General features: G+C 43.6%; 2 protein-coding genes across 26 annotated transcripts in view; one reads left to right on the top strand and one right to left on the bottom strand.

Moving 5' to 3' along the window:
- SH3PXD2A (SH3 and PX domains 2A) overlaps nt 1-12,925 on the bottom strand; it is a 259,361-nt gene that overhangs the window by 112,778 nt on the left and 133,658 nt on the right. The gene's annotated exons all lie outside the window — the stretch shown is intronic.
- Nucleotides 1-12,925, top strand: part of LOC307216153 (uncharacterized protein) — a 37,571-nt gene that overhangs the window by 2,122 nt on the left and 22,524 nt on the right. For 13 of the 17 annotated variants that reach the window (XR_013838941.1, XR_013838942.1, XR_013838943.1 and 10 more), the window contains exon 2: nt 10,027-10,103. The exons of the other annotated variants lie outside the window; for them this stretch is intronic. Coding sequence is in view for 2 of the 13 variants with exons in the window: in XM_079976129.1 (XP_079832255.1) it covers nt 10,027-10,103 (77 nt within the window). In the remaining 11 variants the exon portion in view is untranslated. The remainder of the gene's footprint in view (nt 1-10,026; nt 10,104-12,925) is intronic. 17 annotated transcript variants of the gene reach the window in all.

Genomic DNA, 12,925 nt, shown 5'->3' with positions numbered 1-12,925 from the left:
GAATTTATTCTGAGTGCCCTTCCATGCAACAGTCCACTTCTGGTATCCCAAGCTTTCTGCAGTTCAGCAATATGATTTAGGGTGGTGATAGGAGGGGGTCATTTTGCATATCAAAAATCCTTACCTATCTACTGCAAATCATCATGAGATCTACCTTAGGCCCACTCCTGCTCTTGCTCATACATGACCGCTCTATGCTGTTCTAAAGCTGCTAGATCCATAAGACTGAAAACTTGCATCTCTCTCCATAAGCATAACTATGGACTACAATGATAAATCATGAATTGATTTATTCTCTCCTTTGCTTCTTGGATTAGAAACAACAGACTCTTAAAGGTAAAGGTAAAGGTACCCCTGCCCGTACGGGCCAGTCTTGACAGACTCTGGGGTTGTGCGCCCATCTCACTTAAGAGGCCAGGGGCCAGCGCTGTCCGGAGACACTTCCGGGTCACGTGGCCAGCGTGACATCGCTGCTCTGGCCAGAGCCAGAGCCAGAGCCAAAGCCGCACACGGAAACGCCGTTTACCTTCCCGCTGGTAAGCGGTCCCTATTTATCTACTTGCACCCGGAGGTGCTTTCGAACTGCTAGGTTGGCAGGCACTGGGACCGAGCAGCGGGAGCGCACCCCGCCGCAGGGATTCGAACCGCCGACCTTTCGATCAGCAAGCCCTAGGCGCTGAGGCTATTCCCCCAAAACTGAAATTTAACTAAAGAAGAGAGCTCAATATCCACTGGGAGACACAGTTGCCTTGTTCAGAAAATCAAAAGACTGGGACATGAGTCTTGGTTCAGATGTAACACTAAATCATAGGCTGGCACTCAAGGAATGAGCTGGGCTAGTCTTTGCACACAACACCCCCTTCTCTCTCCTCCTCTGGCACAGCCAGCCAGGAACTTTCACCTTTACAATAATCAGAATTTCTCATTATGTCCACATTGATCCTGGCTTATTTCAATAAACCATAGTTGAAACTTACCTCAGTTTGTCTTGTTGAATGTAACAACAAACTATGATTAGTTGAACATGGTAGAAGATAGTTCTAACACGTATACAATTTACATTAAAAACCCTTAATGCCACAAAATAAGTCACACAGAGAACATTTCCTGCATGTAAAAAATTAGTGCCTAAGGGAGAAAGCTAATTCAGAACCCTTCTCCCTGTCATGCCTGCATCACCCTGCAGCCTGAAGCAGTGCAGGACACACAAGGATTATAGGCAATAGAAACACCATATGATCATGTCAAATGAGTCAAAGAAATCGCAAAGTTACTGCGGGGAAAACCAGTTAAATTAAAAACAAAAACCAACACATCATTGAGTAGGAGCCTACATTCTTCTGTGTAAATGCTTATAATGCATATAAATTACCAGCATCCAGAGCGGGGTCTTGGCTTCCCCTGTGTATTCGATTCAGCATTTTAGGCTCCAAACTGTCTTCTGGACAGTGATTTAGAATGGAAAAGCTTTTATCTAATTGTGAAACAGGATTCTTGCCAGACACCTCTAATGGATGAGATATACAGCAGGGCCTGCTGCCTCGTCATTGCTTTATTTCCTCCTGTTTGGTGAAACGGGGGAGGGGGACACTTCTCCATTCAACCTCCCTGACTCTGCTTTTCACCACGTAGCAAATGGCCCTCACTTAATGGCCTTAGTGGTTTTCAATTTGACAGGCAATTGCTTACAATGAGGAGTGCATACATGTGCACACTTTACTTGTTACTCAAAGCACCTTCATGGTTCCTCTTCTGAATGAGTCCCAGGAGTATAACACTGGATTAGAGCCCCGGCTGTAGTAACTGTAACCGGACATCAAACACAGGCCTGTGGCTTTATTGTCTAGATAGGTAAGGATTAACCTCAATCTTTGTTCAGCCTGACACAAAGACAATTCAGGGCATTTTCACACATATGGCTTTACAACACTTCCTGCTTCAATCCATTTGCAATGTAAACAACACAGGCAATTTGTAGAAAAGCAGAGCCAACAGATGGATGTCACTGACAACCAGAAGGGGGGGGGGGGATTGGTTCTTCTCATTGTCATCAACATAATGATGCTGCATTTGTGCTTCTGGTTAAGTACTGTCCCTCTTTTCCAACTGGTATTGATATTTTTCTATTAAAATGGGAAAACACTTTATTTCCTTCCTCAAAGATCACATTAGATCCTGTGTGCACTTCAAGTTTCCAAATGGCTCTACCTGAAGACACAAATTTCTGTGGTTGTTGTGCAGCTGTTGTGGCAATAAGTCTTATCCTCCCAGTTCCTCCTATCATTTTACTTTTCTGTTTCTTATGGAGAGTAACTCAAGGGTGCAGAAGAGTGATGGACCCTTATTCATAAGGATGAAAGGGATCTTGGCATACTTACTGAACTAGTTTGCTCTACACAGTAGATCTAACTTAGTGAGACCGTGAGAAGATTTGTTCTTCGCTCCAGCTTGTGGTAAGAGAGGTGAGAGCTTAACCACGATTCCCTGTTCCACCAAGATGCTAAGCCAAGCCTTGGTTTAGTTCAAGGAGCATGACAGTAAATAGGACCAGGGAGGAGCCAAGTGGCTGTGAGCTCATCTCCAGCAGCCCACATGTTCACACAGTTTTGCTAAACCAAAGTTTGGCCTACCATGCCATCTAAACCAACCTGTTGTCTGCATGGCCTAAAAGGGGTAAGCATAATCTTTAGAAAATTTATCAGCTGTAACCACCCTCATGCCTTACTCCCCGCAGTTTTTAAAAAGGAGGAGTGATGAACGATTAAAAATGAATAATAATGCAAAATATTGGAAATTTAAAAACACATGCATTTTTTAATACTCTCATAACTAACATATCTTGAGATCCGAGTGCCAAATAGGCTCACAACACATTTTACACTGGAATTGCTTAAAAGGCAAACTTCATGGGCAGTCATTTGTGGCAAGCAGCTCCCATGTGGTTAAAGCTGGTTTCAAAGTGTGCTCAATCAGTGCTCAATCATACTCCTGGCGTTTGTAACCCCAAGGAAAACCCCCTGAAAAAGATGAGAGTTGCTGGTTTGGTTCACATCAGTCCAAACCACATAGGAGTTGCTTCACAGATGGAAAGCTCTGCCCTCTAAGCAACAACTCCGTTGCAGAGAAACATAGGAAGCAAGCCGAAGAAAGCCAAGGAGGCCACGAGGACTTCCAGCAACCATCTTTCAGCACCTTACCTCTTGTGCCACTAGCTCTCTAGTCTCTCAGCAAGCCAGGCAAATTAGGCTCTGTGGGTTTGAGGACACCATCTAGCCTACCCCCCACCCCCACCCTGTCACATTAAGATTACCTCATGCAAACTCTTCTCATCAAGCAGCTATAAAGACAGCCTCACCTAAACATAACCTTGCACCCGAACACCAGCCTGTTTTCAAGCAATTGGTTTACCTCTAGGTCTGTGGAACCAGGTCTGCTTGAGACAGAATCCTTCCCCCCGCCCCCCACAACTGCAGGCTCTCGTGGAGCTTGGCTGACAAAAGATGAATCAGATTCCACTTCTCTTAGGTACACTGATAACAATGCCATAGCCTAGCAATCCACCCACTAGGTCTGAACAACCCACTTTGGAGCCCCAAACCACGATGTGTAAGTCAGGGATATCTGGCACCCTGGAATGACTTCACATTGTGGATCTGTTGCATGCTTGTTTTGATTCTATGTTTACATAGATTCTCCTCTGCAAGGAATAAAAGGGCAGCTACTGCCTCCAGGGAAATAGCTGAGTTTGGAGTCTTTATGTTATGGAAGAAATCATGTTCATCGTGCAGCTCTCCCCTTGTGTTTCTCATTCTTGAAGGTCTGAAAACAGTTTCTCTCGGACTGAGTTGCTTTTAGTGGCATATTTTCCATGCTCCCTTCAGGAACATAACAATAGTTTGCTTTGTAAATTACTGGGGGAGGAAAACAATACAGCCCAAAGATTTTATAGAGATGGGAAGACAATTATACCTTTTATGCTGGTTGGCCTGTGAAAACAGGAGGCGGAAGGTGTAAAGAAAAACAACTAAAAGCCTTGTCCACAAGTCTTTCACGTATCTGCTGAGATAAGGTCCATAACTCAGGGGTTAGAGAAGCTGTTTTAATTGCACAAGGTCTCAACTTCAAGAGAGACCTGAAGTCTCAGAAAGCCACTGCCAGTCAGTGGAGACAATACTGAGCTCGATGGACCAATGGTCTGACTCAGTGCATGTCAGATTCTTGTCCCTATAACCTGAAGTAAGGAACCACATCCAGAAAAGTGTCCAGTCACAACTCCTGACTAAGAAGTTGGCTGTGGTTGCCCATTAACCACAATGTAGGGATGATGTTTCCATGACATGAGCAAGGCGTCTGCTCTGCCCTGGACTGCTTTTCAGCCATGTGGACAATGCACATAATTTATGTATTTTCTTTCTTTTATCATAATGCAAAATCTGTCTGTTTCTGTGTCAGGTTTTTCCTTGCCATTACACAAAAAGCTACTATTAAAAACACTCAACCATTTCATTTATTTATTTTTTGCAACATTTTCAGCATCATTAAGGGTGCAATCCTGAGCCCAGATCCACTGAATGGCTTAGGATGTGGTGGATCTTCAGCTCAGCTGGCTGGTCCCTGGTTCTGCTGAGCTACACCAGCGTAAGTCTCCAACCTTGGCTCAGCTGAAGACGCACTGGCTTCAGTCCCTCATCCAGGCTTAGTTGGCTCAGCCAAGCACAGTGGATCTTAAACTGATGCAAGCCCTGAAAAGGGGGCATTCCAGGGCAGTAGTGAGGGTGGGGACACTGGGAGGGGGAGGCTTACACTGGATGCGAAACCCATTCAGCTTGTCAGGTGACCTGGCAGCCCAGCTTAAGTTCTGCCGGCAAAAGGAAAGCCAACAGTGAGGGCCCAATCCTCAGAAACCAGGACCAAGCTTACAAGGCAGCTCCCCACACACTGCTCAGAAAGAGCACTTGGGATGCTGCATCACTCCTGGCCAATCTCACAGCTGCAGCAGGATATAAACTATGGCTTAGCATGATGCCCCAACAGGGCTAGTGAATTTCTATCTAAGGCATTGAAAACCGGGGTGGGTTGGGTTGACTTGACCAGAAACAAGACATATTCAAGGCAGGGAAGCTTAGAGATGCAAGATCCAATTGTGGGAGTAAAAACTAAACATGGAATTGGATTCTTAAGACGGGGGGGAGGTATTAAAAATATTTCAAGATACTGCACAGAAAGGAGTACTTGTGTGGAGCTTAAATATAAGGATCCCTTCTCTTGAAAATAGGACTGTGAATTATCTAGAAAGGAGCAAGATCCTATCCTGCTAATTTCCCCATTTAGGGAGAACAGTGTCATCCTGAATTACCACAACGATCACAAATTAACGTCAGCACAAAAATCACTGCCATGAAAACCTTACTTCAGCCAGCGTTGACCAACATAGCTGCAAAGGCAGCCAGTATATGGCAATCCCCAATCAGACTCTTGCAGCCTGCTGGAATTCCTCAAGCCGCTGGAAGAAATGCTGCCCAACAGCTGGTTTCTATCTTCCGTGCTTTGGCCCACGTCATGTCTCCGAAAGAATCTTTTGCAGTCTCAGTGAGATATATACCAGCAACATATCAGCAAGAATAACGGACTGAAAGCAAAACTGCAGAGCAATCAGGCGCTCCAATGAGCTGCTTGTAAATCTACTAAAACGTGGCATGTTTCCACAATAAACACAGCGCAATCGCTCTTGCTCTCTTCCCACTTCATCTGTTGGGAGGCCAGCTCGGCTGTGAATGTGCCATCATAAAACAAACCTGAAGCAGATACTCCACCTATTGGAGAAAATCTCTTCCTACAGTCCAGCAATCTTTAAAGCAACTTTGGATGTTGCACTGACTTTCTGTAAAGTCAGCAATTTTAAATGTGGTACAAGCATGTCAGACCTGAACCCTCAAACTGTGGTTTGCTGTGGTTTTCTTCCCATAGAGACATTGAGCCCCTTTGGGAGAAAAGCAGCCCAGACAAAGCAGCAGCAGCAGCAGCAACAACAACAACAACAACTCTCTTGGGAATCAGAAGGGACCATCCTCTCACTGTAGCCCATATACACAGGACTTTATATGCCCCCCTTGCTTTATATTATCTTGGCAGCAACTATTGCTCTGCTACTGTAATATCCTGAGGTTCAATTGTTTTGCAGAATTCTCCAAGAATAAAAGCAGGGGTTCAGGAATCAGCTCTTCATTCTCCTCCTATGCTTTGCAATGTTGACATTGAGCAGTTCTGTGTATGACTGGATTTTTCAAGGAAATTAGATTATCCCTTATTTGCTGATCTAAAAATTGTGTGGAAACACTGGTAAGGTCCTTTATCTAATGGGGGGGGGGCAAATAAAATAAACCAGCGTGTTTTAAGGGCATAAGATCAACAGTGCGATCTTACGCACATTGGTTTGTAAGTATCACTGGATATAGAGGAACTTTCTTCCAAGTAAACACATGCAGGATCAGGCTGTAGAATAAAGGTTGTTTTCCCCCTTCCTTTTCCTTTTAAGGAGCTTTTAAAATTAACATGGATCTGGGCAAGAGGGCTAGTGAAATTTCACATAGACTGGCAGCATTAATGGGCTTATTCGCAAGGCTGGCTTTGCTATATTTATCTAGATGCAGTCATAGGTACATCCCACAAACTCTTACTCAGCCTAGCTTAGCTAGACTAGAAAGTCAGTGTGGTTTGGTGGCCAGAGTGTTGCACTTAAGACCAGGGAAACCAGGATTCCAATGTCTGCTCCCTTGACACTCACTGGTTAGCCTTGGGGCAGCCACTTTCTTAGGCTTACCAACTGAACAAGATTGGTGTGAGGATGTATGATGTACACCACCGTGAGCTCCTTGGAGGAAGGGCAGGACAATAATAATTTTAAAAACTGTTACATTTAACAATTTACTTTGCACACACTCCTGCCCCCTCCAATATATTCAGAAGCTCTAAAATGAGTTCTGCAATAGAAGTGTGATGTGGAACAAAATATTGCAGCATAGAGTGCTTCTCTTCATAGTTCCAGCCAGTGATAACCTGCAGCAGAGCTTTCCAAACATTTCATGCTGGTGACACACTTTTATAGACATGTATCATTTTCCACTCCTGCCAACCTAGCAGTTCGAAAGCATGTCAAAGTGCAAGTAGATAAATAGGTACCACTCTGCAAGGAAGGTAAACGGCATTTCCGTGTGCTGCTCTGGTCCACCAGAAGCGGCTTAATCATGCTGGCCACATGACCCGGGAGCTGTACGCCGGCTCCCTCGGCCAGTAAAGCAAGATGAGAGCCGAAACCCCAGAGTCATCCACGACTGGACCTAATGATCAGGGGTCCCTTTACCTTTTTTATCATTTTGCAACACAGTAATTCAGTTTTACTAGCAAACTGGACGTTAAACGAACCCTTTTCCAGCCCCGGGAGGAGCGTGGAGAGCGTTTGTATAATACACCTACACACTGCAAAAGACACACTAATGTTTCGTGACACACGGTTTGGAAAGCTCTGATGGACATGGACATCTCATTGGCTACTATGGGAGCAGGATGCTGAACTAGATGGGCCATTGGCTTGATCCAGCAGAATAATTCTTACGTACCTCTTCCAAGATACTCCATTCCATCTCTCCCATACCCAGCAAGCCAGGGCTCTGTGCCCATCTCCATCTTCACTGGACTCTCTTCCAAATCCCCTCCTCTTCAGATTTTTTTGGTAAAGGTTTTTTTTTTTTTTTAACTGTGCACTTCTGCAAACTTTTCCCAATCCAGTTGCTACCTCTACTCTGTGCATGGAAGGTGCCATTGTGGCTACGTAAGGATCAACAGAGAATGAGTTTGCTTAGTGTAGAGGATTCTTACTTTTCATTCACTGTACAAATAACAGGTTACGACCAGATGTTGTGTCTGTCTATATTAATGTTTGCTACTCATTAATTTCGGGGCTCAACTGATGACTCAGCCACACTTTCATGTTTGTTATTTTTAAATACAGAAGACAAGATAGAATATAATTTAAAATGTCAGAAACCATTATGAATATCAAATACGTTTTCTTATTAAAATGTCTTTTAACATGCATAATAGTAGAAAAACTGAGTTATGACAGAACAATGTTTTCCCCTCCTGGATTAAATTAAAGAAAACAGATGGGTTTGCTGAGCTTCAGATAAAAAGAAATTTATGGGTATGTGATGAGCATGAGGCAGACTGAACTTTGCAGACACTAATTCTCCAGCAGGCTCACCCAGAGCCTATCAATTCAAGATGATTTTTTCCTTCCTAAGGCCAACATGGTATAAATAACATCCAGAGAAGGCAACCTTTTTTCCTGACATACTAGTTTTCTATGACACCTCCCGCCTTGCATAGGGGGAACAGTCTAACACACAAACCTCCACTCTAGTCCAGCACAGCCTGATGTGAGACAGTCCAGCAAATGTTTTACCATTTGATGGTATAACCTGACACTAAGACACCATGGCAGGAGCGGGGGTTTTTTGGTCCTCCAGATGTTGCTGAACTACAACTCTCATCATCCCTGGTCATTAGTCATGCTAGTAGGAGCTGATGGGAGTTGTAGTTCAGCAACTTCTAGAAGACCTTGCACTATACGTTTATAACCAATTATTAGAACCCGTTTGTGTCAAGAGGAACAGGAGGCTTCATGGAGGAAGTCATGCATCTATCACGTGAAGCTGGTATGTCTACACTGTCTTCTTCATCCCCAAGTCAACTGGAGCAAGGCTGGGTTTCATCTAACCTTTACTGATACGGATTAGCCAGTGTGGTACAGTGGTTAGTGTGTTGTGACTAGGATTGCAAAGACCCGGGTTCAGATGAGCCCCGAAATTACTGGGTGACCTTGGATCAGTCGATGGGTAATCTAGGCATTCTTACTCGCACAGTTAGATGGGGCAGTGCTCACTGGCCCCTTCCCTTTCATCACATCCATGTCAATTTCCACACATTGGGGCAGAGGTTCTGAAGCGGGGAGCCTACTCTATTCCTTGTGTTTGAGCAGGGCTCTAAATAACACGGGGAGCAAACACTGGTAGAGCAGGCCTCCCTGTTTCAGGCTAGGGCTGTGAGATGTATTGATACAACTGGTCCAACACCAGTTTGTAGACCACATTGTAAGAACCATTTCAAAAATAATTGAGCTGGCAATGTATTGTGAAGCACAGCCTTCAAAACTCCAGGGGGCAGTATAATTGCAAGCCCTCTGGGGACTAGCTGACTGCCCTCCCTTTCCCATCTGATGGCAGAACAGTCCCACTCGGGCTCACCTGCCTCTTAGAGGAGGAATCTGCAGTGCTCATAGCACATACCTATTAATCTCCATGACTGCTCCTTCGCCCAACTAGCAGGTGACTAGTACAGTCTTATTGCATGAGATGCCAGATCTGGCTTCAGTGTAGTCTGTGGATCAGGGTTCAAGAGACCACAAAGCAAACAATACTGGACATTAGTACTTGTGGTGGAGGCAGATCTGCATCAGGGAAGACCAGCAAGTCAAATCATCATGATACTCAGAAAAGAGAACAGGCCTGCCTGGCAACATTTCATATGGAGTTAGGTACTGCCATTGGGAGAGTTCCTTCTTAGTGATATTCAATAAGCTTACTGCAGGTCTCGGTGGTCATCCTACAGAAGGAATGAGGAACCTGTGGCCTTTTACATGTTGCTGGACTACAACTCCCATTATCCCTGACCATCAGCCATGCTGCTTGAGGCTAATAGGAATTGCCTCTTTGGCCAGAGGCTGGTGATGGTGCACAGGTGGAATCCCGCCTGACATTCTTAAGGTTCACACTCTGCTTCAGGCTCAAGTCCTAAAACTGGGCCTTTTGAGGATCAGGTGGCTGTTATATTCAAGAGGTGAGGAAAAACATTTCAGGCAGGCATTCCATATGCATAATGCAGGCTAGTTTGAACCCCATGTCAAACATATGCACTGGGCCACTAGAGCCTGAAGAAACGCCAGTCCAAGATTCCTTATCTATCTTTCAGGTTCTCCGACTGGACTCCCTCACATCTGGCAACACTTGGCTCACAAGACAGCTCTCGGTTACCTTTTGAATGTGAAGGTATTTAACAGACATGGTTGCAATTGTAAGATAAATGGGGAAAGGTGGGGCTGTAACACCTAATAAGATGACAGGTGGGAAACATATTTAGAAGCATCTGCTAAATATTATGAAAGATTTGTGTTTGCCAGATCTTCAGGGTCTGATGCAGACATTTTGAGTTGCAGATGTATGTATCGGAGTTGTAGCAGATCTCTGACCCACATAGGAGTTATGCACTTATAATGAGCTTTGGAGACGAGAGCCTTTGAGTAAACCATTATGGGTCTTCCATTCTGAATTTTGGTTGAATCACTCATTATCATTTTTTCAATTTTCTCCATCGACATGAATGGTTTGTGTTTTAAGCCTGGTGCCCCTCCTAACTGCCTACACCTTATTTGATCACAAATGCAGTGCAGCAGGCAGAAACTCGCCAGTCCTTATGCTTGAAGTCCTTTGGGGCACACCTGAATAGCACTGACTTATAGAACTCTCATCACACACATACACACATCCCAGGGATGCTGAAAGTGGCTTGAATAATGGTCTTCAACTGGTGGGTCCGAACCCACTAGTGAGTCATAACATGAGCACTACCACTATGAAAATATATGGTAAATGATTCAGAAAGGATCCCCAAATGTATGTTTGGGTGCAAAGTGGGTCCTGGGTCTGAAAAGCTTGAAGACTACGTGTATAGTTTAACCTTTTTGCATCTGGTGCCCCCTGGATGTCACTGGACTCCAACTCTTGTTATCTCTGATTACTGGAATTAGAGCCCAAAACATCTGAAAGGCAGATTGAGGAAAGCTGATATACTTGGTGTGATGGTTGTGTTGAAAAAGTAGAGTGTGTGGGTCAATCTGGTCATGCAAATTGGCCTTTATATCACTGCTTTTAAGCCTTAAAAAGAGAACAATGAAAAATGGAATTTATGGTATATAAGGAACTCTACATGTTTAAGTTGGGAGAAAAAGGACAAGGTTTGATAGCTATTTTTAAGTCTGAATAACTGCTTAAAGGATAACAGCTTGAGGCAGGGTGAGGAATAATGAGTTGAGGTTGAAATGCAGCAGATGTAAGTTCAAAACCTCCTAAATGCAAGGATAACTGAACAGCCGATTGGATTACTCAGGAAAAGTTGTGGGGTCTTTCCATTAGGGACAGCTAGAAGATTTTAAGCAGGAAAGGAGGCTGAGTTAGCAAACTTTCCACTCCAGCTATATCCCTGTAATTATTTTTCTGTGGACCAAAACAAAGGAAGCTTATAAAGTTCTCCCTATATTAAGTTCACCTCAGATTTGGGGGCTGCAAATTAACTTGTCTTGTTTGTGGTATGCCACTGATACCTTAGCAATCTGCTAGCCTTCCTTTCCCCCTTCAAAAATTGTTTAACAATACAGCAAAAAAAACCTTCTCAAAATTACATACTGTACATGCATGATGATCAGATACACACAAGAACTGTGCTTCATGTGATTCAGAGCCAGACCATGTATGTAAGAACCCTGCTCAGGAAAAGAAAAGGACCTTTAGCTCTGTTGTATGTAATGAACACATTCATTCCTCTCTAGAACAAGGCTTGAGTTGTGGGGAACCCAGGGAGTTCTAATTCTTATTAATAAAGAAGAAAAATAAAAACCACATTCCATCCAATTGGTCTTTGTTTTCAGTCCCTCTGACCACTTTCCTATGTTGCCTATCCTTCCGTTTTTTATTTGTAGACTGCACTGAAGCCATTTGCCCTAGCCATAAGCCTCTTCCATTTCTTTGAGTCTTTCCCTGCCCACAGCATCCAGGTTGCCAGTGTGCACTAGTGGTTAGGTATGTTAATGAAACAGAGTACAAAAAATCATCTTGATGTGATGGTGCACACAATGGCCTTGTGATTTTTGTGGGTGCCGGCTGTGTTTCCTCAATGCCCATAAGTATTTGCACACCTTAATAATACACAGCAGCAGCAACAACAAGCATATGAACAGAAGGATCCTAAAAGCTGAGGCAAACTGTGCTTGGACCAGTTCTGAAACTAAATTTAGCAATTCTCCAAGTTGAAGAAAGGCAGAGCAGAAGCATGGGAGCAGAGCTAACCCACAGGGCAGAAATGGGGTAAAGTCTGCCCATCCTTAATATTTTGATATACTTCCATTTGACAAGTAAGTATGTTACTCCATTTGATTTCTACTGACTTTTTCTTTATCCTTGTATACACCTTAAAATCAATCTGCAGCTTTGCTAATACAAAAACTGTCATGCTTCTCTTTAATTGACTTCTCAATCTAACAAGGAAGGTTTGTGCTTCACTTAAGGACAGGGACAGATCCAGGTAACGATTGGATTTTATATTTTAAAAGTGGGAAGCGGAATGGCTGAGCCACTGTGTGTGTTTTGACTCAGCAGGTGCAACCTGACACCTGCACAGATTCTAGTTGAGCCTGATTCAATTAAAGTTGCAATCCTGCATGCAAGTCTGTTATTTCCTCCTATATTTCATATTACAACTGTGATATTTGGGCTACAACCATTTACCCTTTTTCTGCCCCTACCCCCACCACAAACCCATTTTGCTTAGCATCCAGACTGATGGAATATTCTGGGGAACTGAAAAACTTTCTCACAATCCTAAAACAATACTTCTTGGAATACCCCAATCTGAGGACATAAATGTTGATCTTCAAATAATACAAACTCTACTGATAACAGCAAAATTTTGTATGCCCAATTTTGGAAATGTAAAAATCCCCCAACAGTTATGGAATGGCTGCAGAAAACAGTCTTGCAGATAAAGCAAACAAATGACTAATTTGTTTTTTTAAATGTATCAAAAGATGGTCCATGTT

The sequence above is a fragment of the Podarcis cretensis genome (genome assembly GCF_951804945.1).
Source record: "Podarcis cretensis genome assembly, chromosome: 5".
NCBI classification, from domain to species: Eukaryota; Metazoa; Chordata; class Lepidosauria; order Squamata; family Lacertidae; genus Podarcis; species Podarcis cretensis.
Note: the sequence above shows the minus strand (reverse complement) of the source record. Positions and strands in the feature narration are given on the sequence as shown.